The sequence below is a fragment of the Anarhichas minor genome, unplaced genomic scaffold (assembly GCF_050575085.1).
Source record: "Anarhichas minor isolate MPS153535 unplaced genomic scaffold, ASM5057508v1 ptg000049l, whole genome shotgun sequence".
Taxonomy (NCBI): Eukaryota; Metazoa; Chordata; class Actinopteri; order Perciformes; family Anarhichadidae; genus Anarhichas; species Anarhichas minor.
The window spans coordinates 14,118-39,594 of NW_027466495.1; the positions used below are offsets into that span (position 1 = coordinate 14,118).

Here is a 25,477-nt window from a genome sequence, read left to right on the forward strand (position 1 = left end):
ATGCCTTCGAAAGAACTGATGGGAGAGTCGTAATACATCTAGCAGCTCGACCACATTCTACTGCATTTACTGCACCTTTCTTACAGACGTTTATCTTCTAGTTTATAGAATTAAACGATGTAGTTTTCATTTTGGATGGTTCAGTGCATATCATGTATACAGGTCTTTTTTTTTTTTTTTTTTTCATAATTTCAATACACATTATATCGAAAGAACCACAAATAAAGAACTTTATCCAGCGATGATGTTTTCGTGGGTCTGACGTTAGAAACTATCGAGTTGCATTCTGGGAATTAACCCATTCTGTCGAATCTTAGCGTCAGTGCACCTTTAATAGAGCTTTTGGTCTTACACGCATGACAATAACACTTTGCTGAAATATGACTTACTTTGAGTTAATATGAACACTTTCTTATTTAAAAAGTATTATATATGGGGACACATTTTTAAATCTCATGTCCCAGTTTGTTTACATCCGTTTTAAGGATGGCATTATCAATAAAAATAATTTACATAAAATTATTTTAATATTACAGCAAAAATTCAAACCAAAAACAGTCAGACTGCTCAGTCAAAGGGCTGAATATCTGATGTTTCTCTCTCTCTCGTATTATATATTTCACTGCAATTAAAAACTCCTCGCATAAATCAATCACCAAGACACACGCCTGGTCTCATTTCACCTCTCATTTTTTAAATCTATGATAATATATTTACTGATTATGCTACGAGTGTTAATGTAATACAAATCAGGTGTGATCTAGCTTAGAGGTGGAAGACTCGTATCATGTGACCATGCTCAGCTCAGCCCTCTGTCCCCCCTGCTCACCGTCTCCCGAGCAGTTCCTCACCAGCATCAACACTATCAAAACGGCAACACATGAATAAATGGAACGTTTCTCACTCACACTGAAGAGTGTGATGTAGTTGCTGATGAGGTCGTGGACGACTCTAATTTCCTGCGGGGTTTGTCCCCGAGTCTGGAACAAGCAGGAGGAGAAGACGGAGGCCAGTTTTACGCTGGGCATGTGATTGAGGTTGGAACACTGCTGAATCCTGAATCACAGAAAGAAACGGGGGTTAGAAGAACACACACACACACACACACACACACACACACACACACACACAGACAGAGAGAGTTTAGTGAAATGTTGGGCCTCGGTCCAAATTCAGCAAAAGGCCAATTAAGTCTTCTCCAAACAATCCAGCTCATTAACATAATGCAGCTAAATCACGATTATCCACCGCAGGTTTCTGAGGGAGCGATGTGTAATGTGAGCATTAGTGAATGAGACATCGAGGCAGCAGAGGGGGTTTGTGTGGAAAACAGGTCCGAGGTCTGCGGACCTGTTCGGCTCTGCACCTGGAGTTTAATGCTGACGCTGGATTGTACACAATTGCATTATGAAATGTATTACTAGAAGGTTCTACACATACCTGGAAAGCCGACTGTTCACAATATAATTCATCAAAATTGTAAGTAAATGAACATAAACTTGAAATATATGATTTTCCTCACAAAAAAAAGCCTCCTTTTGCAAAAAACAGCACAACTTCTGCCTCTCTACTGTGTGTTAGCTTGAGTTTTTAATAATGAGCGACTCAATCTGTCATATGCCAAATACTATAAACAAATGGGACAAACGCTATTAGATTGACTCATGAGCCTTAACCTTAAAAGGAGGCCGTCGCTTTAGTTTTCAGCTTGTAATTTGAAGGACATGCCAACGTATTCACTCCACATACACATACAGAATCCCTGACTAACTCTGAACGTATCCCACTTGATTGGTCAGAAGAGAAACACACAACAGAGGGTAGAGTGGGTCATTAACAGAGCAGAAGGGACAACAGGCTAATCAGCGGGTGCTAAGTAGCAACCCCCGGGCTCCTCGGAGTGCAGAGACCTTTGAGCCTCCGCACTTGTAACATCTGTGACGCAGGTTAGCATCTGTAGAGCTACGCCTGTTCCATCAGCCACGACCACAGTTAAAAACATGATCGAGACAAGAGCACTTTAACAGTTTGGTACTAGTCTAATGAGTCATAATGCGTAATTTGGCAAAAGTAGTTATGCTTCGTCTCCACGTCCAATTAGACAAGTTTCTTTCCACAGCCGTGTCTCAGGCTGGCTACCGTATCACATTAAAGATAATATTAGTCACGGGACCGTATTCCCGTCACACAGTGGATGTATCAGCGGTGAAGTACGCAGATCCTTTACTTAAGCAAAACTACAATATTTAACTCTGAACTACATTGTTGAATGTGGTTTTGGCTCCTCGTGTCCTGTTTTTGAAGTTGACCACATGGATTTCTCCTTTCGGAGAATACACTTTATGAAGTAGCCTCACTAGTACAAAGCTTTAAATGCGTCTGCAGTTTGAAGTGTGTACCTGTACAGATGTTGGAGCACAGCATCAAGGGTTGACCTGTTTATCTTTGGCAAACTCTCGATGAAAGTGGAGTACTTCTTTACTCTCTGCCTCTCGTCCTCCTCGTCTGCAAAAACCACACGGATGAGAACTACTTTAAAAAGGCCCAAAATAACAAACCATAAACTAAAACACGAGCATCGACACACAAAGGAAATCACGGTCATTCGGAACACATACCCAGAGCTGACACCCAGTAAGGATAGAGCTCCTTGGTCAGCAGTGCGTCCTCTGCTTGGGACAGGAAGCTCTTCAGGATGTCGGTCACATCCTCCAGCTGCTGCTCCTTCTTCCTCAGCTTTACATTACGGGCGTCCCGCGTGAACTCCTCCAGGAGCAGGGCCACCCGACCAGGGTCCCCTGGCCTCTGGTAGAGCCCCTCCTGGCACAAACCTGCTCAAAAAAAGGGGAAATAGGTGGACAATTACATACATATATTGACTGCTTCTAGAAAGTGTTCCGCTCATGGAAGCGATGGCCTACATGTACTACATTTCAAAAAGAATATGGTGAAAGGAGAGATGGAATAATGTCACAACACTGTGCAAGTCAACATTAGAAAGCATGAAATTGTCAAACTAAATCAGCTACTGCAGGAATTCTTTTAAGCTTTTCTCGCCCCGTAGGTATGAGGTAACTCACCGTATTGGGTGACAAAAGCAATGCAACTGTCGACTATAATAGGGACGCCGTTTTTAGTCAGCTGTTGGTCGCTGAGCGCCTTTCCATCTGTGCCAGCAGCCAGCGTGATGGCAGAGAGCCACAGCGCAAAGTCCATCTTGGTGAAGCCGTGGATGTAAACGGTTCTATTAACACAGAAAATAAGTTATTATTAATGAGGTAGGGCGTCATGATGGAACTTCCAGTGACAATATAGCGGTTCATATTTAAAAGTTGCTCGTTCATTTGAAAGAGCTTTGCTCAGTCATTAAATACACAACCAAAAAAACGGAATCCCACAGTGCTTCTGCAGAACACACATTAGAAACAACAACCGCTTCCCGTGATGTTTCATCTAAAGCACACAAAACGAAGAGCAATTAACGGAGTGCAAAGTCTAGTTGGATTATTCTAACAGGGAGACTGGAACTGTTGGCCGGTGTTACGTGCCATCTCACACCGTCTCTGGAACCGAAGCAGGCAGCGTAGCGAGACTTTGATTGCCGCGGACGGTTACAGTAGGTAAAGTGCAATCGGACTAACAAGACAAAAGGACAAAATCAAAGCTTTACAGCGTTGCATAATGCATCGTGTTGTTGTATCGCAAATGCGTTTGCCAATTATCAAACAGACATACCTTCTTCCCTCCACCATCAGCAGGACTTGGATCTTGTCCTCACCCTCTGTATGCATGGAGACAGCTGTGGGGGGGGGAAGGGGAAACAAGTTAACGGTGCACATTCACATACGAGAGCTAATGCAAAGTAATGTGTTTAAATCTGACATTCACAGTTGTTGCAATCTCCGTCTAAAGCACGAGCGCTTAGATGCTTTCGCCATTAAACTCGAAAAGACGCATTCATTTCCTGTCACTGAAAAGGTCTCAGTATTCATTTACTCTTTAAGTCAATCCCTGCAAATAATAACCGGCACAATATGTTCAGACATACCCGACTAGCCTTTTCAAATGTGCAGACGTATAGTGGGAAGAAAAAGAGGAAGGAGCAGCACAGCGGTGGAGGGGCAAATGCATCCGATTGGAGTTAACAGCATTTCCTTGTTGTAATGGGAAACACGGGTCTGGTTTTTGTGTGTCGCAGACTCACTAAAAGGGTTGTTTCAACAAGAGAAGGGAAGTGGGGCATAAATGCAAACGTGTCGATGGTCATCAAGCTTCATGTGAAGTTGGTGGAAATGCAACCAAAAGAGATTGGACTGAAGGGAAAGTATTTAACACACCAAAAGGGAAAGGGAACAAAAAAAAGAGGGAGTTGGTGCCATTCTTCATCGGTACAATCACTCTTTTTAAAACAACAGTGCAAGGATACAGGAAAAACCGAGCAGAGGGACTCCAAAGCTCCGCCGTAATCTCTTCTGTGGGTTCAAGCAGCTGCTTGGATCATGGCAACAATCACACACACACACACACACACACACACACACACACACACACACACACACACACACACACAACAGAAAAGCGTAACAAAACAAAGATATGAGGCTCCGCAGTTGAGTCACAAATCTCCAGACAACAACATCTGGCACTTTCATCTTACTGACGTTCCCACTGGTTGTGCTCAAATAATGGACACATATCAAAGAAACAAGCAAAACAAAAAGAGAACAATCTGGACTCTACCCAGCTCGCTTAACTAGCTACCCGAACCAGAAGTAATTACGGGATATTGCAAGATGACGTCACGGTGCCCACAAACGTCTCTGGCTCTTCTCAGAGGGTCATTTATTGAAGATTTACAGGAAGAGTTTTTTTTAGAAAATACGCTTATTCCCTTTCTTACCAAGAAGAGAAGACTTTCAAACTCTTAGGGAAATATGAAGCTACCGCCAACAACTAGTTAGTAGAAAACAGAACGTGTTTTTACAGAAAGAGGATATAATGTGTTAATTAATTAGCTCTAGAGCTGCTTTGTTTTACCTGTGGGCAGAGCCAAGCTAGCTGTTTACCTGTGTCCACAAAGTGTAAAAATGTTGTGATTTAAGCTGAAGTACCGGGCTGCTGGCTTTATCTTCACACGTACCGTACAGACATGAGAGTGGTCTCGACCTTCTCATCCAGCTCTCAGTCAGAACCAAATCCTGTTCAAATGTTATATAATTTTCATCCTACAGTCGCTTGATTCTAGTAAACCTTCCAACCCTTTATCCGAGGTTGACCTCCACATTTACCAAACTCAAATTAGAAGTACTGGAAGAAAAAAAATTTGCCTTCCTATGAACAATATTTTCTTTGTACTGTACATCATAAATGAATATTTTCATCACATCTCATCTACAACTAGTTTCAATGTTCTCCAAACAAACTGCTTCGTAAACACACGGATCAATTATCAGCACCGACAGGCAACGATTTAATTGAATAAAAGAGGATCGTCAAAAAAAAATATGACATGTAACGGCGTTGTTTTGGTTAAAAAGTCCGTTGCATGTTGAGTGAAACAGCAAAAGCAATTAATCCTCAAAGTCTCTCTCAACAAATAATTTGCTTTTTGTTTTCTTTGGCAGATTTTCAAGGGCACAGTATTTCATTCTGATCCAAACGACGAGAGAAGAAAGCCCGAGAACTTCACAGATTTGTGTTGACTTAAGAGAGGCATATTAACAGTGTTATCAGGTAAATGCAAAAACACTTGTCACCGCTTTGTGAACAAAACACAGCAGTCCTCTTTTATCCATCTTACAGCTCAGTGGGATTTTTTTATTACCGAATATGTTCGTGTGATAAGGAACTAAGTCTGCAGCCTTGTTCTCTTCGTAATTTGTACTTGGCGTCCCGTAAGAGATTTCCATGCTGGGTTTTTTTCCCCCCCTCTAACAAAATCATGGTGATTTAGAGGGCTGGTGCACATTTTCAGTATTATGTTGTTTATTTTGCCAGGTATTATATGATAACCTCATAATATAATAAGCCTCGTCGAGTCCTGGGACACAACGGGCCATGTTCTCGGACGGGAAGCAGTTGATCCACTGATTTTTCGCCGTGATAGAAAAGCTCGACCAGTGATGGAGTTTTGAAGTTTTGTTTTTTTCCTTTACATAAATGGAAACCAAAACAAATATTTCTGAAAAGGATCCCTTTCAATTTACAGAATCGTGACAAAGAAAAATTGGTCCAACTTTGTCAGTGACTTTGTAAGAAATGTTAGTGAATGTCCAAAATATGTCTGAGGTATTTTAAACATATGTTGATACTGACACATCTATAATAAGAGAATATTGGCCGGTTGCTTTATGCAAATTCCTATAAAGAGCATAAACTATACACTGAATATTACATATATTTAAGTAGTCGGAGCATTTCATAGAAACACTTCAAAGTGTCCTGTTGTTATGTTCACTTCTACTAGAGCTGCAATCTATCAATTCATGTGAACAATTCAAACCATCTCAACAGGGTAATGTCTATGTAACCGGCGCTACTCATGCAGATTATTGTTCGTGTGTGTAATCAACAATAAGTAGAGAAATATTGGTCTGATCACAATCTGGCTATTAGCGATTACTAAATTATTACTCAGATTCAAGTTATCTTCCAAATGGACATGAATCATCACTAACGGTGCTGACCATGTTAGCTGTGATTGCTTTAAATCTTTAAAAAAAAAATCAAATTATACCCTAAAATGAACTTCAGTGGGGACACACTGACATCTGGCTACTAAATATGCTGGACTGCAGTCTTGTCCTGATGCCTATCTTAATTTCTAGATGATTGAGGAGAGCGTAGAATTAACTGTGTGTTTTTTTCCTCTCTATTTAGCCAACGCCTTAAGATAAATCCACTGAGAGAATTGCACCCAAATGAGCTCAAAGTTAACGGTCTTATCTCGAAAACCTTTCACTTCAGAAGGTCCTGGGTGAGAAAGCCGATTTGTGACAGATTAATGATTATCCAACTGTATATGTCATTTCCTCCACTTGTTTTGACTTTGGTTCTAGTTACTTGTGCAGCAGACATCTTGACACGGGTCATCACAAAGAAAGATCCATCGTCTCGCAAGTACACAGCTGAGCCCCCTCAGAGAGCGAGCGCACTCGTGCTCTTTGGGGGAAAGGATTCCTTTTAGTTTCTTTGTTTATTTACTTGTGAATTTGTTCATTTACTTGTGAATTTGTTCATTATATTTTTACGTTTGAAACACAAAGTTACAAAGTGCTTCTTAACAGTTGATGAAGACCAATGAAATAATTGGAACAACAGGCTAAAGACAGTAAAAACTGTTCCTAGTCATCGGGAGACAAACAGAGAATAAATTACAGACGAGGCAATTAAGGATGAAATGAATGAAAGGCAAAAGATTAGAGCGCTTACTTTCCTCCGGTATGAAAGCCCTTTAGTGCGTTTTGAGAAGAGAGATTCAGAGAATGATCGTAACTCTGCCAGCCTGAAGTCAAAATAACAGGCTGCATCACACTTGCAAATCCTCCTGATGCAGTCTGAAGAGCTGCATGCAGGAGACATGTAGTGATTTTAATTGAAAATTTTTTTTTTTTTTATGAAATGCCTCACTGCTTCACAGGAGCACCTTTCATGTGGTGGTGTCACTGCAGAGAAAATAACAGTTAATCCCATGTCACAGACTGTGATTCCTAAAGGGATCCTTTCAATGCTCCAGACCCTACCCCCCTCCCCCCCCCCCCCCACCCGACAAAACATAGTCCCCCTCTGGCGCCAGCGGCTCCTCGGCTGTGACAAATATGGTTTGAGAGAGCCGGGACTAAAAATGAGCACTGCTGCAGTTCTTTATCCCGCCCAAGGTGGGAAGATGGGGCGGCACTTTGCCGCGATTTGATCCACGTCGAGCTTTAAATGGATTTAAAGAGATCCGTCGATTCTCCCCCACCTTCTGGTCGCACATCACACTGGCTGCCATCGATCAATCTGCCAAAGTCTATGTGAGAACTTTTGAGACTTCCCCGGTGACTGGCAGCTTCCCTCCACTGACCATCCTTTACACAACACGTTAGTTAGTTAGCTCTTACCTACGCGTGTGTCGCCGCCACCCTGAATGATCCTGAAGGGTTGTACTTGGACAAGTTACACAAAGGTGGGATTCATGTTTCACTTCAAGGATGAGGACCATATTATCCTTAGAATAATTGTATCTTGGAGAAATGTTCCGAGCAGGACTAGTCTGTTTAAGTGTTGTAAGCTGTGTCACACTCGCCACTTTTACAAAGAAGGTAACTTAACTGTTTTCACACATTCGCTGGTTAAAGAAGGACTGCAAAACACAGCGAGAACTAGACAAATAATAATGCTTACTGAGCTCATGCAGCTGTTTGAGTTGGAGGACTTCCTCCTCTCCCTCCTCTTCCCCTGAGCTGAAGTGCAGGGCAGAGCATTCCAGCACGAACCAGCCCACCCTCCAGTGGTACAGGTCATGGCCTTCTTTGTAGTGCAGTCTGCCAATCAGCTCGACGTCTCTCTGCACCAGTCCCTCGACTTTAGCCGGGACGAAGCACTGCGAAAGAGATACCAGGCTTGAGAATTAAGGAACCTTCACTTTTTGAAAGCGTGAAACTGTGGAGCGTTAAAAACAAAACAGGTGCAGCCTTCTTTCTGTAAGGATAAACCTTTCCCTTTCTCCTGCTCGACTCCGTCTGGCCGTCGTTGCGTGATTCAAACTGAAACACGGAGGTGTGGAAGGCCTATGGTGCAGATGGAGAGACATATGGACTAACGCGGCTATACCTCCCACTATCTATGACTCGGTTGCCTGGGATTAAAGAGATCAAAAAAAGGGAATAGGGGACATATTTATGAAGGGTATTATTGCAAGATCTTGGCAGCATGTGTGTGGGGGGGAGATAGTCAGACCTCTTGTCTTACTGAAAGAAGCTCAGGCGGCACGGAGCTCACTGAGGACAATGTGTTGCAAAGTAGCAAGAGTGAAGGAAAGAAAAGTATGGATGCGCTGTACTTCTGCGCCACATACACACAGGTTCTTCCTCGTAACTGTAAGTGAAAAACAAACTTAAAAAGGAGGAAATGGAAATCAGTGCGTTTGTGTCCCTGTGTGTGTGTGTGTTGCATGCAAAGTGTGTCACCTTTGTTAGCGCCTGGATCCAGTCATGCTGCGTTTCCTGTGTTTCAGCCCCGACAATCAGGACTCGCTCCGTCTGCAGGTACAGCTCGACGGTGAACACGGCCCTGCCAGAGACACGCAGCTCACCGTTAGATATCTGGAGTGGAACTTGTCCTCACAAACGCAGGAAACAAGCACCCAAATATGTCAAAATTAGCACATACAAGTCTTTTAATTTATGTGAATTCATGTGAAGCGATATTCCCTTTTTTTTATTGACATACAGTGCTGAGAGCATGTTATTATGAATTGCATTTTGGATATTCTCATTTTGCCTTGAATCTGTCATGAATGTGTTTTTGTACAATGTGTGTCAGCCAGTCAGTGATGAAGGTTACATACACACCAACTATGCAATCATTCTAAAATAAAAAAGGAGCATGAATGCACTCCCACACTCATTCATCTCCACACACACACACACACACACACACACACAAAAAACCATTGCCGTCGGAAGCAAAAAGGCAGCTATTAATCTTTGTTGGTCCTCCTGTTGTCTCTGCCTTCACCACCACCACCTCTCTCTCTCTCTCTCTCCGAGGGTAGAGAGGTCAGAGTATCACTATCTTAATGGTTTCAACACGTTGCCAAGCGGCGGCCTCGTTTCCGTTTGGCACGCTACAGCGAGGGAGGCTCTGAATGCGACAGCGGTGGGCGTTTAAGGTGGCTTGTCACGCGCGGGCGCAGGGGGGGGGGGGGGGGGGGGGGGTCACGGCAGTGCCGATTCTCTCCCTTTCTTACATGTGTCAGGGGAGCAAGCGAGACACGGGTGTTTGTGTGCCCTCAGGTGACCCCCCCCACCCCCCGTCTTCGCCGGCAGGTGTGCAGGCGCTTGTTAGAGGAAGTCCCAGAGCGAGGGAAGGACTGGCTGGCAGTGGGGGGGGGGGCAAATGGTATCGTAAAGACGGGAGGAGAAGACGGAGGGATGAGAGATGAACGCTGCATTATGAGTGTCCCAGAGGGAGGGAGTGGGCGGGGGGAGAGCGAGCTAGAAACAAAGAGAGAGAGATGTTGAAACAATAACATGCATGAACAAACTGAGCGACACGAGACAACATACTATCCTCACACAGGACGCATTCTTGTACCGCACGTGTGTTTTCCTTTTTATTTCCCGTTTCCTTGTTTAGTTCATCCAACTGTACACAGGAAACGGTGCACTACCATAAAACCTGGTTACTGTCAAATTTGTATTTACACGAGTCTTACCTACTGCGGTGATATTGAATCGTGCCGACATATTTCAGGTGTATTTGTGATTAAAAAAAAAAGTTAAAAAATGTCGGGTCCATTTGTACTCAACATGCTCCGTCATGAGAAAGCACACCTGGTTTCCTACTCTACTTAGTTTATGAACTAAAAGGCAAAGTCTTTAGGCGTGAATATAGGCCTTATTTAATATGAATTCCACTTGTAGTCAGACTTTCAGTTCAATCATAATAGATAAGAGCAGTATTGATCTTGTATCCGAAATACAACCTCCCTTGAAAAGATATTGGCAAAGACAAATTAAGGTTGGTAAGATCATGTGCAATAATTTGAGTGTGCTATCGGAAAAAGTACCTTCTTGGGTTGAGTGAAGATTGACAGAGCGTACATGTACTTTCCCTTGTGGAGGAATCTGCTGCACAAGATTCACCGGTGGTTTAAACAAGCAGAGATGTATGTGTACGTATTTCTGGAGCATTTTATTTCCACCTGAAGGCTTTCCTGTGCTCTGAGAGAACTCTTAATTCCCCAGCCCTCATATATCTATCCCATCTCGCTGACAAAGTTAGCACCTAAGCCCTTCTAACAGCCTTTTAAAAAGTCGGCTATATTTTTTTTTGTTAGTGTGCGAGAAAAGAAGACAGTGAGAAAAGAGTGAAACGGTGCAAAAAAGAAAAAAAGAAGCCAAACAGACGAAATAGAAAAAGAAAAGTTTGCTTCCAACATATCCATTTGAATTTGAAGGTCAGAATTAACTTACAAATATTCTTGTAGAAACAGAGCGGAAAACCTCAACTTATCACCGGCTAACATACTCTCTTTGCATTAATTCCTCAGAAGTGGGTTTGTAATATTCATACAACTTCAGCAGACGCACCGTAATTCACGGTGTCCTCTGCCACGGTGCAATTACCCCGAACGCTGTGGCTTAATGGAAGCGACACCTACGGCTTCCTGTAGCGCGGCGATAGGCTGCTGGTGGGAGTGTGTCATCTGCATACGTTAATATTCATAAGCGGCAGACAGTCAAGAGGTGAGGCGTCCCCGCTCGGGCATGCTGGGAACGCTGGAAGTTGCCAAAGGGAGAGGAGAGAGAGCGGCAGAGTTTAATCTAGTGAAACGCACAGCCATTACGAGTGTTAGCGAGGGAGGAATAATAGCCTTGACCTGTAGCTGTGGACGTATGCGCGAAAGCTAAAAAACGGCACCGTGTCACCGTTGCTTTGTAGCGTCTGTGCACACAACATGGCATCATCGTAACCTGTCACGACTGTGTGTATGTGTCCAGCTGATTGGAAAGGTCATCGTTGTAGCTGGGCAGCTGTGGTTCTAATGGCTGTATAAATAAAAACGCACAAATAAAAGCATTGTTTCCTCTTCATAACATCTGCTGCTGTCATTAAGGACCTGGCTTACGCTTCAATCATAAGCCATTATCAGGCTCCTCGCAGGGGAACTGAAGCACACACACACACACACACACACACACACACACACACACACACACACACACACACAAACACGAACACAGAGTGTAACCCAATGGGAGCGGGTGAGCGGGAAAGGATCGAGACATCTGTTCCTCCTTTGGTGCGTTTGTAACACTTCCAGAAGACATAAAGAAAAGTTTGCCGTCGGAGAAACTTTTTAACTGAATCATAATCCGAGAAAGCGATATGTGGGAACGGAGGGAGGGCAGTTAAAGCCGCGACGTTTCGCCCGCGTCTCCGCCGGAGTAAACAGGAAATATAGCGCTCATAAAGCCGTGATAGGGTCTCTTAAATTGAATAATACTCAAGTTTAGATTATGCTAATGAGACGTATGACAACGGGAAGAGGCTGTGTAGGTGTGTTCATGTTGAGATGTGTGTTACATGTGCAGTAAACTGTAATATAGCCAAGTAAAAGATATTTTTTTGTCAATAAAACATTTTAAAAGACCTCAAAGCAGGTTGAACAATCAAATGTGAATTATGATTTAATGGCATTTCAAATGGGTTTGACTGCATAGTGTCTGTGTGTGTGTGTGTGTGTGTATGAGAGCAATTTATCTTGTGTAAAGGAAGCCCTATAGCTCGCCTGAACAACTGTTCAAAATGCTTAAAATCCAATGAAGTGTTTCTGATCTTGCCTAAAAAGTTTACAGCAGATTTTGTTTTTTACTCAAACAGCAGGGACCCGTCCATCGTGTGTTCGTGTGTGATCATACCCGGCTCCGGTCATCGTCTCTGTGTTGCCGACAGCCAGGCTGACCACCTCGGAGACGTCCACCCGGCCGATGGCCGACGGGCTACGCTCGCTCTCGTAGTAACTCAGGAAGCCGCCCTCTAAAGTACACCAACGATGGGCCATGTCTGAAATATACACAAACACACACAGACGCATATAAGATACACCACGTACGGGGTTTACACATTTTGTATTACGTACTTCAACTACCTACAAATAATAGTTTTAACTAGTTGTAGGTTCTCAATATGGAATTCAGAGCATATCTACTGCAGGGGCTACATTAATGCTCCAAATACCACATTGAGAACTTTTCATTTGAACATTTATTGTTTTAGGTTGTACCCAGAATTCTCCAATATGTCTGGCATCTATTTAATAACTACTGTTGAGCCATGATTTGCATACTGATAAACATTTAACAAATTGGCTATTGTTTGTAGAGTCAGAAAAATAAATGAATTAGTGCCTGCAATGTTAGTGATTGGGTTGTGAACAATTAGCACCACTCCAACCCCATTTAACGGCGCTAATGACTCTCTACCAGCTGAGACGGCAATACCGAGAAACCGTTTACAAGTCCGGAGATAAGACGCGGTGCATTCGGCTTTCACACTCTGATAGATGAATGGAGATGCGACGGCGTCATAAGCCTCCACCTTTTGTTCAAGAGAGCAGTTAACTCAAAAACAAAGTTGCTGTTTTTAATCCAACGGCAAACCGAGCAGACGTAAAAAAAAGATCACACCACCTGAAGGCCGGCGCTTCGAGCAAACACGCCTCCAGAATCAACATCCAAGAGAACAAAAAAAAAAAAAAAAAAGAACATCAATAATGCAACGAAAGCGGTAATGGCACGGAGAGAGGAGTGCAAACATCTCACTGTTGAAGAACAGAAGATGTAGTTTGTGCTTTGACTTTATGATGAATCGGATAGGAGGAGGCGGTCCTTTCTTCTGTCCATTTGAGGACGACTAAGTCAAGCTTACTGAAGACACACGGCATTAGAAGAGTCGAGCTTTGTTCATATTTGCGGCGCGAGCCTCCACAGCCTCGCACACGCTCGACGCTCTTCAGAGGGTGGCATGATGCCCGAAACTAACCTCCCCAATGCTGAGGAGGAACCGTAAACTCGTATCTCACATTCATGGACTCCTCATTTGCCTTCATACAAGCCCTGTAGAGAAAGAAGTCAAGCATTAGATGCACTATAAAGAGGCGGAGGTTGAATTTCCTGTAACAATTTGATTTTGGCTGGCAAAATATGTACTCAAATGTAGATGGCCGTCTTTGTCAAATCCTCAGACAGGTTCATCGTGCTTTTATTTGGGGAATATTTGTGACATTAATGTCTGAAAAGCTCAGAACGCTGAGCGAGCGTCTGGTGTCAAAAGTTCAGAGGTGAGAGCAGCGATGACGTCGTTACCGGTCGCTTTTTAGAGACTCTAAGTGCCGAGCAGATTTCTATCAACAAGCGTGATCTCGACGGGAACGCTGGAGAACAACACGGTCTTTCATGACTGTCTGACTGTGCGATTTACATAGCCAATGAGCATGAAGTTCATGAAAACATACCTAATTTTGGATTTTTACAAAGTCACCGTGCCATCTGCTTTTGTGTTCCGCAACAAACACACACACACACACACACACACACACAAACAGCCCTCCCCCTCCCCTCGCACCCCCTGTCGCTTGTGACTCCAAAGTTTCCACTGTATTCATCTCATGAATATGCTAATTGCACATTCCTCTGCCAACTGTGTGTGATGTTTCTGAAGGGACAGATATAGTAAAAAAGGAAGTGTCTACAACTGTCTGTTAAAAGAAAACGGGTGTGATAAGCATAGGAAACGAGGATGTCAGATTCGCTCTCTTTCACCCTTGCACTGCCTCGCTGTATGGCTCTTTCTGACTTTTTCTTTTGTCTTTCCTGTCTCCAAAAAGCAATCGGGACACAAACGTCAGACGGCATTGAATCTGCAAAACGACTAATATCTTGTTGCTTACTGTGGCATTTAAAAAAAAAAAGACTTTTCTTCTGACCCCACTGCGCTGAGAGAGAAAAAAAATTATTCCAGCAGCTGAATAATCAGAATCTTTATCTTAAATCATGCGGGCAGGTAGCAGCTTTGCATGCGAGTGTGTGAGTGCGTTTGTGTGTGTTGGAGGGGGAGAGAGAGAGAGAGAGAGAGAGATACTCTGGTATTTAAAGTCATTACCAATCACATCTGTCTGACAGGACGGACTGTTGTCTTGGTGACGGAAGAGATCGTAACTTCACTTCCGTTCCAAATGGATTTCCAGAAAATGTCATGGCCATCATTTCCCACTATAATACAGTTAAGTGTGTATTTTGTGATGTATTTTCCAGCAATTTTGCCGTCTGAAAAACTCAGACCATAATAATCATCAGAAGCACACTTAAAGCACACCAAATCAAGTCAATTGCCATCATAAGTTCCTAGAAAACTGCCATTGATTATCTTGCCATTTTGCCTTTTTCCCTCATAATGCTACATTGTGGACAACAAATACATATTACATGTTTAACTTCTTAACACTAGTGCAAAGTGTTTATTGCTTTGTTTTTCTATATTAACTTGGTATCAGATAGGGTTATGGTATTGGTATCTGGTACTATATTTCCATTAACGCGACATCAATGGCGGCAAATAGCTATTGTCTAAAATGTGAGGGGACCCAAGATGAACAACATCGTAGGAAAGCACTAAAAACATATTGCTGCTCAACAAAATGATGTTTCTTTTTCCTTTTCTCTCGTAGATTCCTGCATAACTTTTTCTTTAACTCGAAAAAACGACTGAAATAAAACAGGATTTAAGTGATGAGGGGTCACGGAAGGCTTTGCTTTGTCTCGATTGTCCTAGAACATCAGAATTATTAATAGATTTCATTTTCATGTTGGCACACGTGGCATTCGGATCCTGTCTCCTTGAAATGTCGGACTGTACACTGAAGTAGAGGGGAGAAAGAAGAACTTTTTTTTTTTTTTTTTTTTTCTCTCAACTCCAAGGAGAAAAGACATTACAAATCCCATCGTGAATCCAGGAAGCAAATTGCTACAGGACCCCGGGTCCCTGGGCTCACCACTCCACCAAGCAGCTTCTGAGGAGTTGTCCTAATATTGGCCGGCACACCCGAAAGAACAGATGCCCACATAAGAATGAGACACAAGAAGAGGGTTTAAAGGAGGGCCAGAAAGGTGCAGAGAGTTTGACAAATGTAATTCCAGATACACTTATCTCTTTTGGGTTTGAATAGTGAATGGACATGAAGGATTTGGTGGACTGATGGGAGGACAGAAGGTGGCCTGAAAGTGACAGAATACCTCAAAGATAGAAAGACGTGTGGTGGTGTGGCTGTTATTTCAGCACAATAATGACTTCAGTGTAAATGTGGAATAGCTGCAGTGAGTTTTACTCAATTGAATGGAACTGTTATTCAGCTATTTTTGGGGATTTTGTTGCAGAAGTTACTTCCTCACACAGCAATGAATGGCTTTGGATCCCTTCAAGATATTCCACCAGGAAACTGGCTCTATCAAAAAACCAAAACGCACATCGGCAAATCTCATGCATCCTTCTTCTTCCTTCTTTGTTTGTGGTGCAGAATTTCCTTCGCGGGCGAGATACCACAAGCTTCTACACAAGCAGCCGTGCAAAAAAAAAAAAAAAAGGGGGGGAACAATAGTGCTTGATTTACAATCAGGCAGCTGCGTCCATTGCCAGCTGTTCCCCACACACACACACACAACAGCAATGGCCCCCGCGGCCCAGCCGTTCTCCGCGGGAGTCCGCAACCAGCCGCCAGAGACAACGCTAGCGGAAGCCAACCGTGGTATGTGCCTCCACCAGCTAAATTGGGCCAATTAGCTTGAATGCCAAGAGTGCTCCCCGCATAGCTTTTTATTTTTTTTCCAAGAAGAAATGTGGAATCTCTTTCTCTGCTTTATTTTCTCCTCGCTCACTTCGGTAATTTTGTCAAATTCGCTAACTGCTCCAAGTACGCAAGACGAACAGGTTGATTAAACTCATCAAGTCGGCAATATGGCAAATTTAAACAGTCGTATTAGTCATTGGCTTAACGGCCAAAGTTAGAGAATTGCATATTTACTCAAAAGTCTCGGATTGTGTCTCCAACTGCACTGCTCGAGATTTGGCCAATGTCCCCCGAAACCTTTTTTTATCGACACTGCACAGACACCCATTTCAGTATGCATCGGGAAAAAAGCAGGCTGTGCCCCCCCCCCCCCCCCCCCTTTTCCAGTGAATCGCCCTCATCCCTCCCGCTCGCTCTCCCACCTCTCCCCCCCCCTTCCGCCAATCTTCTGCCTATCTCGCCATCGGACTAAAATATCTGTGATGAAGACATCTGCTGGACAGCTTGTCAGGGGAGCTGGAAATGGAAATCGAGAAACTGAAGGGATCTGAACGATCTGTCTGTGCCAGAATTACAGCCCACTTCATTACAGGGAGGAATGGACAGATATGGCATAAGATAAAGAAGAAACACTATTTGCCATGTATTTTTGGCCTTTAAAAAAACTGCACTACTGACTCATTGAGGCATGCAGAGGCACAGTAATATGAACACTCCGAAAGCATATTAAATTAAGACTAATTGTTTAAACAGCTTTCGTGTTTCCCATAAATGTGACTGCTTATGTATTCCGATCATTAAACACCCTTTGACAGCTCATTTTTAGCAGAAACCATAAACAATATTTGGTTTATTATCAAAAACTTGACTCCGGCTTTGTAGATGCGAGTAATTGAATGTTCATATGTGCTCAGATTTGTGTGCTCAATAAAACTGTGAACATCATTCTACGTTTCTCTCGACTCTCCACACCACACCACCTCATCCTCTTCTTCTTCTCTCTCTCTCTCTCTCTCTCTGGCAGCGGTTGAGTTACTGTTACAGAGCGCAGCTGATGAGGAGAAGACAAAACTAATCAGAAATTAGGGGCTGGCCTTTCCCTGCTGCCACTCACCATTTCAGATCGTAACCGCCTTGCGTCTCTCTCTCTCTCTCTCGCCTCCCAAGACTCTCCCGAGTGGCCAGACACACACACACACACAGAGATGCACACAAAGCATGTACACACTCCTTAATGTGGAAGTAGCATGACTTCATTTACGCTGGAATGAACTGCGCAAAAAAGCCTAATATGGAGCGGAGCTCAACTGAAGAGCTAATAAAGTGGCTCCACGCTGGAGAATAAACCAGTTCAACCTAGATTTCAGCACAAACATAACAAGAAGGAATATTGTTCTAATCCTAATCTACAGTCCCGGCGGTCCAGACTGAACACGGTGTTTTGCCAAACGCTAAGTAGCGCAGTATTTTATTTCATTTATGGTGGACTGGCACAATGATCCCCCAATGCGAACCCCTGTCGAGGCCATTACCAACATCGCTTGCCAAATTAATTCATGTCGTGCTCTCAATTTAGCTCCCCATCAGCGGAGGCACGAAAGCCTCTTTTGGAGTCGTCTCCAGACAAAAAGTTTCGGATGCTGTGGCAGAGTGCTTTTATTAAGCCCCGACTACAAACTATGAATTATTAAGTTGGGTGTATCTATAGACCATCTCACCATTAGCCAGGAAGCGAAAAAGGCATCCTGGAGTACGCTTAAAAAAAACCAAAAAAAACACCTCGTCCCTCCATGGTCGCAAAGTCCTGACAGTGCTCCCTCATGATTGAAGACGCTGAAACGCATCGAGTTTTCGAACCCAACCCCTCTGAATTTTTTAACAGCCTGCATCTGCAGTTAAAGCCCCATTAAAGCACAAAAGCCAAACTTGTACGGCTCTTCATAATAGATGACATAACGGGGTGTTTATCGTCCGAGACATTACAGGCAGTCATCAGAAGGGTACAGCTTTGGAATGGCGCGGTGTCTGTAAGTGGTACAAAATGCACAACAGTGACTAAAAATGGACCTCTAGCAAACAATGTGCATCTGTAGTCTTGGTCCATCTCGAGTGAAAGGCTCTCTCTAATGTCATACCAATGGGGTTTGTTTTCTATAAATACAGCCAATAGTGTTCTTTTTCTGTAAGTACTTTAACATGAGGAATCACCCGGAGAAAGAAAAATGCTTGAATCAGGCGGACGTTTTCACGATTTAGTCACAGTTTGAGCAAATATAATGAAAGATTATTTTAAGGGGTCAAGATAATCTGGCAATTTTATTTGAAACCTGATTATCCGACCAATCAGACTTAGCAATGTTGCCATGTTTCCCAGGTCCAAGCAATTTCCTTGGCGAGTGCAATATTATCATAACCGCCATAAATGATGGCCAGCTATTATGGAATTAGGACCCAAATTGCAATACATGTGAACCATCCTTCAACAAATGAAATGGAAGTGAATCTCACCTCTACGTATAATGACAATTTCAATAGACACTGGTGAGAATTTGTTTCTGCCATCTCCTCGCTAAGGGGCAATTTCCGAGAACCTCAGCCCTGTTCATTAGCCGGCATGTACGACCACCAATGAGAGCAGAGCGTGTGTGCGGGGTTGACGGAAATAGAGATGGATGTCTTGCCCAAGACGAAGGAGATTCCGCTCATCCGAGTGGTAGGTAGCCGCAAGCTGTCAGGTCCCACCCGGAACCCCCCCCACCCCCCTCATCCTCCATCCCACTCCTCCACCTTTCCCAATAACCCCATTCCTGAGGGGCGGCATCCAGAGCCGGCTCCTTCTCCTAATTACCCACGGGGCCACCGAGAAACGCTCCAGCTGTTTGGAGAAGTGGGACCGCTGCGGAGCAGGAGAGGTGCAGCAGCAGCAGCAGCAGCTGAGGAGTGTGGAATGGAGCCTGATTAAAAGTTTTAAACTGCTTTGGAAGACAGGACAAGGAGATTTGAGAGGGGGGGGGGGGGGTAGCATCTCTCAGGTGGATTTGGAGAGGACTTGAAGTGAATTGTTAAATGTATTTTTATCTTAATTTTCTTAACCCTGGCCTTAATTTACGCTGTAGCTCCTGACGTAGAGCATTCGGTGCTGGGTCGTCTGAGAAGATCTTTCATACTCCCAGAGGACCGATGCAGAACGCATTTGAAAGACAGATTCATTGATCGTTTAGACCGGACTGTTTGGTGTAAGGATTAAACGATTGGCAGTTTGACAACTGACAGACTGACACTGATAGATCGCTCAGCGCTTAACTGGAGTAGATCTCTTGACAAACACGCGGTTTAAATTGCTTACAAAAGGATTGACGGATTGATCGGCCTCGTCAAAAAACCAACAAAAAAAAACCCCGCATCCGTGCTCACCATCTCTTCCGCGGCGGTCCAGCGTCGTCTTGGCCGACCCGGTGGAGATGTAGAGGAAGCCATCCATGAAGAGGGAGACATCAGACAGGGAAGGGCTCTCCGACCACTGCTCCAGCCTGGGGAAGTCTACAGTGAGGGGGGGGGGAATACAGTAGGTGAGCAGGGAAATGGTTTTCCCCAATTAATGTAATGGTGGCAGTGCGCCATTCCGATGCCTCACCAGTTCACCTCCACCTGCAGCGGTAACATTCAAATTCTAAATTTGGATAACGTTTGCCGTATTTGACCCCTAGTAAATCCGAGGATAGCGTGCAATGAGAATCGTATACGTCATTTGGATTTTTTTTAAAACCCATTTAATTATTGAGGATTATGCAGAGCATTTCAAGACACATACCGACATGTACAGTACTGTATCTGTAAAAAAAAATTAGTTTTTATGTTCAGTCCCGTCTTCATCTTTGTCCGTTTAAATTAAAAGCCTTCCTCGCTAATTTCTTTCCTCCTTTTCCTGCTAAACTCCCTCATCTCATCCTTTCTCGCTGGCTTTAAGAGCTCCCCACATTCAACCTTATCGTTCTCAAATTCAATTAGCTTCAATTCTGGGGTTCAACTTTCTGCCGGAGCCTTGGCAATATCTCACAGATTTGTATCGTCACCACCTCCAGCTCTCTCATCAAGGCGAGGTAAAAGACGTATAATTGAAACCACTTTTAATTGAAGCGACATTTCCACCCTTTACTGACACCACCTCATCTCAAGGCCGCGTATCGCTCCGCAGAAACAATCAGTTCATTCAACGAGACGGCTTACTCTGAAGAACTAATTAACTGTGTCCATATGCACATTAATGATCTTTGAATTACAGTAAATATTAGGAATTAATGAGCATATTCTGAAAAATGAAATAAAACGGATGTCATACATCACATGTAAGAACCTCAATTAAGTATTTTTAAAAATAAATGATCTTGTTACTTTGAGTTGAGTATTTTTATATCAAAAGCTCTCTCTTTACTTTGGCGGGGTTAGCTGGTCAGCACACATCACATTTGATTGGATACATGTATGTAAGCAGCCCTAGATGAGTCATCGAAAATATGGTTACCTTTTCACATCTTAAGGAAAGAAAATACTTAAAAAATATATTTATTTTCCCCAACATGTTTCTGAGTAATGAAGACCGTAAGAAAAGACCCAACAAATACACTTTCACTCAAGATCAGTCTCGCTAGTAGCAATCAAATCAACACCAGCACCACATCTGGCATGATGGAGGCATTTTTATTCACAAGGATGTAGAGCCAATCAGCAGCAGGGTGACATAAAGCCTGGGTGACATTAGGGAGCAACATCTGTAATCTGGCTTTGAATCTGCCACGGACAGTGTGTCCGCCAACAGCAGCATCATCAATACATGGAATCTGACAGGATTTAATCAGCAAACTGCAGGGAAGTGAATCCAACACACACACACACACACACACACACACTATTTTCCAACCACTCAGGTTGAGAGAATGTAAATAAGCCAGTGGCTTGATGCTGTATCAGTTGTAACAAGGCTCTCTCTCTCTCTGTGTGTCTGCGCCTTCTAAACAGTCCCTCTGGGCCCCTAAAGCTGGACTCTGTTAAGATGGGACTGTGATGTCTGTGGGGGCGGCGGTTGAGAAGTCTGGCCCGTGCTGATTGGCTCAGTCCCCCAGCGAAGGGATGTGACATGACAGAGTGCTCAATTAGCCATCTGGTCGCCCACGGCAACGGTCACAAAGTGGTCCCCGACAAGCAGTGGACAGTGGGGTAATCAGCGCGCACACACACACACACACACACAGTAAATAACACAAATGGCTAACATATGCAAGGCAAAGCATGGATGAAATGTACAAGTCAGCTAAAGATAAGAGACTACACGGACTGTCATTCACATGGTTACAGACATGCAACTATTCAGTGAGCTGTTGAGCCAGAGGCCACACGCACATTTTCAAACTTGAAAATTAAAACCATCCACACACAGACACTCCACCAGGGGAAACAACTCCGTTATTAAGACTCGGAAAGACTCACCGGCTGCTTGTGACCTCCTGACCCTCCAATAGCCCAGTGTACGGTTTGTGTACGAGTTAAAAACATGCACGTCAACAACCGGGCAGAGGCTTGCGATGCTGCTAACAGCAGGGTGGAATGGAGACCCAAGACTAAACAGGGCCTCTGATTTAGTGTGTGTGTTGATGTTCATCTTTTTATTATTCACACAGAAAGCCGGCTGGATAAATTTTTAATGTGCCGCGAGATTTCAGAGATTCGAGGCGTCGGGGATGCTGGGGTGGCAACAATAAAACTCCTTTTGCCTCCAAATCCGCGGTGTGTCATTTAAGAAGAAGCGGAATGATGTCAACAGCGAGAGGCATCGCCGGCTTAGCTCGGGGTTTTTAACGGTAGAACGTCCTCTTGGGTGGAGTGAGGAGCTCCCATAAAACACAATTTACATGTTTACACTGCTCTGTCTACAGTTAAGACATTAGCTGATGCTCTTATCCAGAGATTTACAGGGTAATAGCCAGCAGGGGCTCACTGTCGTGTTGCAAGACACACAAGTTGTTGTTGTGAAGAAATCAGATTGCAAGCTTAAAGCTACCATTTGTGTTTTGTTTATACGGTAAGCATCTTAGAAATAGTTCTAATGGAACACGTTTTTGTTTGGTGACAAGTATGGCACTGCTTTCTTCAATGTATGGCATTCTAAAGACTTGCTTCAAAGCTGCACTATTTCTTATTTTTATGTGAACAGTACGTCAAATGACTATGTGTCACTTATAAAACGCACAAATAAAACTTTACGTCCAATTTACACATTTCAACTAACATACGTCAACATATATGAGAGTTCAGATACACGATGCAACCGCTGACATCTTTTAAAATGTACCACATTACAACGTTTACAAAACTCAAAGCGCTGATGTGAACCACTACTCTAATGTGTTTTGACATCAACTGACTGGACCAGGTAGGAGTGTAGTTGGCATAAATGGATCCTGCATGTCTGTGTTCTGACATGCAGTGGCATGGAGCCTCCAGTTGTTAATGTTACCCACCTGCAGCATTTAAGAACCAATTAGCAACGTGTCTTTCCAGTCCGACCGGGACCAGCGGCACCAGCACAGAGAGCGGGCCATGTCCAAGGAATGAAACTTCTTTTCGGAGTTAGGAAACTGTTCGTTGGCCAAACCTGTCCTCTGGGCCGTCCATTAACGCCGCAAACTTGGGAACGTGACAGCGACGCTGGCAACACCGTCAGTATACTAAGTTAGATTAGCCGGCAAGGTGTTGGAAATGGGAACAATTTGGGTTTTTGCAATGCCCATTTTGTTGTTAAGAGAATTTAAAATGAAGAGTCCATCAGTAGACATAACTTCCAATTTAGGATAGACTGTTTATCGGGGGAATTGGGGGAAAAACTGCCCACTGACAGATTGGTTTCCTTGACCACTGAGACAGTGAATTATCATTCAAAAAGTGGCATCAACCATCAAAGTACAGTCTCCACAGTTGTGCGTGTCTGGTGTCATATCCATCACTATGTTCAAAGTGGGAAGTGACAGGACAGACGGCGGTGACAGCACAGTTAGACGTGAATTGTGCCAAAATAGATTACCGTGAGACACGTTTGACGTTGGCAGTGTGTTCATTTTACAGTTTAGCTACAACAGTGCCCATGATAATTTAAATTAACCTTATATTAGATATTTTAATTAGTTTCCAGTGTGGCTTATGAAGCTTCTCGAGTGCAACATATGGAAAACACACTGGACATGAAAAATGATGAAGGAACCTAAAGATATACAAGAAACCGCCTCAGTGGAAGCATTCGCCCTCGGGGGTGCCTGAAAATGCGAATAGACACTGCCTCGGAGAGCTGCCATTGGCGTTATTTTAATGAAATTTGGGATGGGGGAAATATGTAAATGAACATGTATCCCAGGGTGCTATGGGGCGAGCAGGTGTGGGCGGGACAGCTAGGTCCGTGGAGGCCCGCGTGCATGCATTTAGATGTATGCAGAGAGAGAGGGAGCTAATGAAGTAGCAATGCTCTGGCATCAGAGGACGTCCCAATGCTGGAGCTACAAATGAGCCGCTGTGGAAGGAAGGGACAGCGGCGAGGTTTCTGGGAGATGCAGGCTGACAGCTTTGTTTTCAGACACTACATCCGGGGGGAAATAGAGGCGCTTCTCTAGTTTTTATTTGTACAAATTGGGAGCGCGCTCCACACTGCGAAGGAGACGCGGCCACAATGTTTTCCTCACACCGAGAGGCACTCCAATTCAGATTTTAGTTGTGCAGAGTGAGAACTGTTCAGTCTGGCGATTGTTTATCGCCGTCTTATCTCAGCCTCCCACCGGGGGGGGGGCTTTTCGTGTTTCCTTTTCGTCCGCTTCAAACGAAAAGGAAACACTTTTATCTATCCTTACGTCACCTCGCATGTGCCGAACTTTAACTGTAACCCGAGGCTTAGGTCTCCTAAACAACCCGGCGCTCTGTTTTGTTCTTGATATTGGCTGCTATGTTGCTCTCTTTATTCTCCTCTCTATCTTGGCTGTTTCAACATCAAGCTATACAGCAGGGATGGCGCCATGTGGGTATTGAATTGTTCCCAGCCTCTGCCAGACACAACCGCTGAAAAAGTTCAATTTTTTGGGTTTAATCTAAATTTTCACAAGTCTTTTTTTTTCTTTTTGCAAACTCTGGGGGCTGCATGCACAAAAACAAAGGAGACGCCACTTTCCACAGCTTTGTGTGATGTGACAATGTGTCCGGCAGTCGGAAAATGTCAAACAGGGAATTTGGACAGGGTTTTGTGTGGAGCCTAATCTTTTCAGCACCACCATAATAGTCACATAGTCCGTTTTTTTTCCCACTGTAGTTTCACAAATTGTATTTATTAACAAGCTTTTTAAACCTGCTAGAAAAGGTGCACATGTACGTTCGATCGTCGTAGTAAATTGGGTCAGTCAATACTCAATCGAGCCTCATAATATACTGTGCCAAAGAACTTCATAACCGAGTGAAGTGATATAAAGTTCCGGCTCCTTCAGGGAACAGAATATTGCACCACCAAAAAGAATGACAATGATTGGCATTTGTTTCCAAACTTAATTGAATCAAGTTGCAGACTCTTCATGCTTTACAAGCTTCACTCTGTATTTTGATGTCAGGACCACCATCTATTTTATTGACATTTAAGATTTGTTTCCAGTGAGATGTTATTGAGTTCCTATTGTGACTTTGCCGTTGTAAACATTACTGTTGCTGCTATAGAAACTACATTTAGCCTAGTTATATATTCAATGTATGGAAATGTGTAGCTAATATGCACACTATTAGTATTTGTTTAATCATCGTCAATATTGAGCAATGTTAGCGCTGGCATACTGGGCGCCAGAAGATAATGCGCGAGACCACCCGCACAGCTCCGCAAGCTGGAAAACTCTGCTTTCTCGGTCAATA

At 43.6% G+C, this 25,477-nt stretch overlaps 1 protein-coding gene across 1 annotated transcript in view; it reads right to left on the reverse strand.

Annotated features, from left to right (window-relative positions):
• Nucleotides 1-25,477, reverse strand: part of arap2 (ArfGAP with RhoGAP domain, ankyrin repeat and PH domain 2) — a gene marked incomplete at its 3' end in the record, with an annotated part of 87,041 nt that overhangs the window by 14,114 nt on the left and 47,450 nt on the right. Inside the window, exons 15-23 of the mRNA XM_076112464.1 lie at nucleotides 19,967-20,092; nucleotides 12,630-12,774; nucleotides 9,171-9,273; nucleotides 8,386-8,584; nucleotides 3,736-3,799; nucleotides 3,081-3,244; nucleotides 2,619-2,831; nucleotides 2,400-2,505; nucleotides 909-1,056 (exon numbers count right to left, since the gene is read on the reverse strand). Of these exons, the coding sequence (XP_075968579.1) occupies nucleotides 909-1,056; nucleotides 2,400-2,505; nucleotides 2,619-2,831; nucleotides 3,081-3,244; nucleotides 3,736-3,799; nucleotides 8,386-8,584; nucleotides 9,171-9,273; nucleotides 12,630-12,774; nucleotides 19,967-20,092 (1,268 nt within the window). The remainder of the gene's footprint in view (nucleotides 1-908; nucleotides 1,057-2,399; nucleotides 2,506-2,618; nucleotides 2,832-3,080; nucleotides 3,245-3,735; nucleotides 3,800-8,385; nucleotides 8,585-9,170; nucleotides 9,274-12,629; nucleotides 12,775-19,966; nucleotides 20,093-25,477) is intronic.